The sequence below is a fragment of the Ipomoea nil genome, unplaced genomic scaffold, assembly GCF_001879475.1.
Source record: "Ipomoea nil cultivar Tokyo-kokei standard unplaced genomic scaffold, Asagao_1.1 scaffold3065, whole genome shotgun sequence".
Taxonomy (NCBI): Eukaryota; Viridiplantae; Streptophyta; class Magnoliopsida; order Solanales; family Convolvulaceae; genus Ipomoea; species Ipomoea nil.
The window spans coordinates 649,076-653,841 of record NW_017619493.1 but is presented as its reverse complement, the minus strand read 5'-3'; the positions used below and the strand labels follow the sequence as shown (position 1 = coordinate 653,841).

Genomic DNA, 4,766 nt, shown 5'->3' with positions numbered 1-4,766 from the left:
CTGTCCGCACGGGAAGACCTGACCTCATAGGAACCAAAATCTATATTATATATATATTATATATATATATATATATATATATATATATATATATATATATATATATATATATACCCATCACCACCATTCACCCATTTAAATTTAATGGCTAAGATTAAAAGATATTGAGCAACTAATTATGGTCAGATTATAAGCATAGGGAGATTCACGTAATTGTGTAGTTGTATTTATTTTTGGGAAGAATATTAATATATTATTATGCACAGTAATAGCCTGCTTAAGAATGGTAAGTAGTAATCATACCATTTAAAATCCTAGCATTCCTATATGTTTCACGGTACGCACTGACCGGAGATAGGAAAAGACGGAGGTGGCTTGTGCATTCAAAGCTTAAACGGTGAAGAAGTCTGGTTGGGGACGTGTGCATGGCGTTTGCGACATCCGGTATGTGTGCCATTTTTGCTGTTTTAAAATTAGGTTGTTTGAAAAGCTTGTGCGTGCATACGTTATGGCATGTGCAACATCGTAAACAAAGTCATGTTGTGGCCGGAGTGTAACACACGGGTGTTTGTGGTTTGTGTGGTGTGTGCGAGTAGTTGATTAGGCGATTGCGTGTATTGCATATTAGGATAGCAACAGTAAGAGTAATTTTAATTGCGAAGGGAAATATCCGCGTAATACGTCAGGGTGTGGGAGCATGAATTTGAGAGGGCTTATGCAACATCTTATGTTGGCAATGTAATGTGAAGTGGTTTATAAGTCATTTTTCTATATGAACACCGCATGTGTACATTTTTTGGCAGAAGGTTAATAAAAAATTCCAACAGCATGTATACATGTTTTGGTATCATGAAAAGATGAATGGGTGTTTGCATATGGTAATAATCTAATGACTGAGAACAGTTTATGTAAACCCGTTGGAATTGGTAGGAAGGAGTGGCGTTTGTGCGAGTGTGAGGTCTGGTATGTGCGTAATGGCCGATTTTGTTGGTTGAATTCGTTAAAACTACCTAAACCAGAATAACCAGAACAGAAGATGGTATGTTCGTGAAGAAATGTGTAAAGGGTGCAGAAAACTATATAGTAATCGAAAACAAGAGATATCATTTTAATGGGTATGAAACGCAGTGGTAATTTGTGTGCGTACGGCAACATAATTTAGAAGTGTGTGTGGATTAAAATTTATCATGTACTAAACTCTGAATATACATATATATGTAACAGTTTTCCCAGGAGTGGGTGTTGCTGTAAGCAATGAAGAAATGGATAATGGAGACGATTGTGTTATGGAAGTGTCGCCTGGTGGTACGCAAACTTGGATACCTGAATGTGACGCAAGCTTGAACCCATTTGAAGGATAGAAATTCGACACAATGGAAGATGGGATCACGTTCTATATGAACTACGCTGGCATAGTTGGATTTGATGTGCGTCGCAGTTCCGATAAAAGAAACAGATACGGCCAAATTATGAAAAAACAAGTGGTATGCTCACGGGAAGGGTATAAAGAGACAAAAGGTAAAGAGACTATCGAGGAAGGAACAACAAAACAGAAGCGCCGGAGGACCACGAACAGGGTAGGATGCCCTGCTAGACTCGTATTAACGTTGAATAAAGAGGGGAAGTATGTAGTAAAGACATTTGTAGACAGACACACACACGTCCTGTGCGAGGAGAAATACAAAAGATTCATGAACGTGAATAGGAAAATAGACATTGGACATCAGGAATTCATAACAAACTGCGAAAACGTAAACGTTGGGGCAAGCAAGAGTTTTGATATATACGCCGAGATGGTTGGTGGGCCCGAGAATGTTGGAGCTACACAACAAGACTTCAAGAATTACAGGAGAGAGCTTTTGGCGTACATGAAAGAGAAAGATATACAGATGGTTATATCCCAATACCTAGAGAAGAAAAATGATTGCGTAGATATGTATTTTGAGTACGATGTGAACGAGAAAGACCAATTAGCTCGGGTGTTTTGGGCGGATAGGCGGGCAAGAATGCACTATGGGGCTTTTGGAGATGTGGTGTCATTCGATGCAACATACAAAACTAACAGGTACATATGACTACTACGCTTTTGTAAACACGTCAATCAAAAATAAAAAAGTGTATACGTGTGAGTTTTGCGGTGATTATATATGGTGCATGTTATGTAGTATTATATTGGTAGGTGTCTGTGCGTAATGGTGCATGTTATGTATGGTGCATGTTATTTATGGTGCATGTTATGTAGTAACTGTAGACATTTGTATATCTAATGTGCGTGCATACCAAACGTGGCAGTGCAACTACATTTAGAAATGGAAATATAAGAAATTAATTGTTAAATGAGCATTGAATTTGAAAAGTATGTGCAAGTAACAGTATGTGTGGTGTTGTGACACTTGCATGTTGGTTAATTGATGCTTGTTGGTGGTCGCAGGTACAATCTCGTGTTCGTCCCATTCACAGGTATAGACAACCATAAGAGATGCGTGACATTTGCTGCGGGACTAATTGATAAAGAGGACGTGGAATCGTATAGTTGGATCCTTAGAAACTTCAAGAATGCTATGGGAAGTACACCACCTATAGTAATAACTGATCAAGATCCGGCTATGAAGGTTGTGATTGAAACGGAATTCCCGGGGACTCGCCACCGTTACTGTATGTGGCATATTATGACTAAGGTTGGTGATAAAGTGGGTAATACATTAGCGAAGAACGAGGAGTTCCGGCGTGCGTTGAATGCCGTTGTGTGGAACGAGGAAGCAACGACCATAGGATTCGAGAGCGCGTGGCATGAAGTTATTCAGAAGTATGGCCTACTCGAAAATCGTTGGTTGAAATGTATGTATGATGAGCGTGCGTCATGGGTGCCTCCGTTTTTTGAAGATGTGTTTATGGGGGGCCTATTGCGTACGACTTCACGTTCAGAAGCTGAGAATAGAATTTTTCAGAGTAATACTAATAAGCATTTATGTCTTGTTGAATTCTTCAAACGTTTTGAAAGTGCAGTTCGGAAACAACGCGACAAACATCTGGAACTTAGCGCAGCTTGCAACGGGCAAAAACCACCTCTCAAGACCCTCTTGCGCATAGAGCGAGATGCAGCAACGGTGTACACATTGACTGTTTTCTCTGATGTACAAAAAGAAATATGTGAGGGTTGGTCTACATGCCGGGTGAGATCGTACACCGAAGCTGAGGGGGTGAAGACATATGTGGTCGAGGACGGGACCAATAAAAGATACACCGTCATAGTTGAGGATGGGAGCAATAATACAAGCTGCAAATGTCGATTATACACAAGGATCGGGCTGCTATGTCGACATGTATTTGTAGTATTAAAAGATGAACGGATCGACCACATACCTCCACAACATATTACTCCAAGATGGACCAAAGAGGCGGTGAAACATATAGAAAAAGGTACGGGAGTGGGGAGACAAATAGGGGCGAACAACAACGCACATAATACCACCGTGGAAGGGAAAGTTATAAACACAATTTACAGATGTTTAGGCATGGCTAGAGGTAATGGTGAAAAAATGCAACAGATTACAAATGTGATTGAAGAATTGGAAGCAACACTGTGCGATAAAGAAGTCAACAGGGCAGAAGGGAACACGAAACGGGCAGTTATGGAAGCATATTGTGGAGTTTCAGAGCCAGACACGATTAAAGTGCACCCCCCGCAGTCACGAAGACCAAAGGGTCTGGCAAGCGAATGAAATCAGCCAATGAGGTGGCAATTATTGAGCAATTCAAAAAGAAGCGTACTTGCAAAACATGCGGGTTGGCGGCTGGCCATAATAGCCAAAGCTGCCCACAGAAGTAAAGCCTATGTACTATTGGGGGGGGGGGGGGGGGGGGGTCTGTGCGTTTGGAATTGTGGTATGTGCGTCTTCTTGTAATGGTGTGTGCGTGTTACTGTTGTGGCGTGTGCGTTTTGGTGAATTGGAGGTTTATATTGATTTTTCTGTAATTTGAGATCCAAGGATCTAAAGTATTATTGGGGGTATGGTTGAATGCATATTGTTTGCCCAGATATGGAAGAAGTTAACTGAATGGGTAGAAGTGGTTTGTTATTTTTGGGGTGTCACGGAAGTACTATTGGGGGGTCTGTGCGTTTGGAAATGTAGTCTGTGCGTCTTCTTGTAATGGTATGTGCGTGTTATTGATGTGGCGTGTGCGTGTGCGTGTGCTTTTGGAATTGTGGTCTGTGCGTGTGCTTGTAATGTTGTGTGTTTGTTACTGTTGTGGCGTGTGCGTTTTCGTAAATTGGTGAATTGGAGGTGTAAAATGTTTTTCATGCAATTCGAGATCCAAGGAGCTAAGGTATTACTGGGGGAATAACAAAGTTTCAACCAATTAAATAAACAAAAAATTAAACTACAGAAAAAATAAATAATAAATATATTCGGAACACTTGAAGATGGGATTAAGTTCTATAAGAACTATGTTGCAGTTGCTGAATTCCCCTAGCCCAATTTGATTCACGGCTTTCCGTTGAAACGCATTAAATCGCTTCAGCTCTGCAACTAAATGCTTCGGAGATGCACGAGTTTTCATATCTGGGAAGTTACCTACATCATTACCCCCGGAACCAGCTTGTGCAATCCCCAAAAGGCGGATCTCCTTGAGCAGGAGTAGACACCGTAATAGAGGGGCTGGTGGATCTACTTGAGTATTAGGCGAGTCTGCACCAGGTGAGGGTACAAAGACCTCAGAATTGATCCCTAAAAAAAGCAAACACCAAAACAAGACGCCTATTT

At 41.0% G+C, this 4,766-nt stretch overlaps 1 protein-coding gene across 1 annotated transcript; it reads left to right on the top strand.

Annotated features, from left to right (window-relative positions):
• Nucleotides 1–1,373: 1,373 nt before the first annotated feature.
• Nucleotides 1,374–3,722, top strand: LOC109164442 (protein FAR1-RELATED SEQUENCE 5-like). The gene is made up of 2 exons (XM_019312980.1): nt 1,374–2,065; nt 2,432–3,722. Exons 1-2 carry the CDS (start codon nt 1,374–1,376, stop codon nt 3,720–3,722), a joined length of 1,983 nt encoding a protein of 660 aa, XP_019168525.1.
• The last annotated feature ends 1,044 nt before the right edge of the window (nt 3,723–4,766 follow it).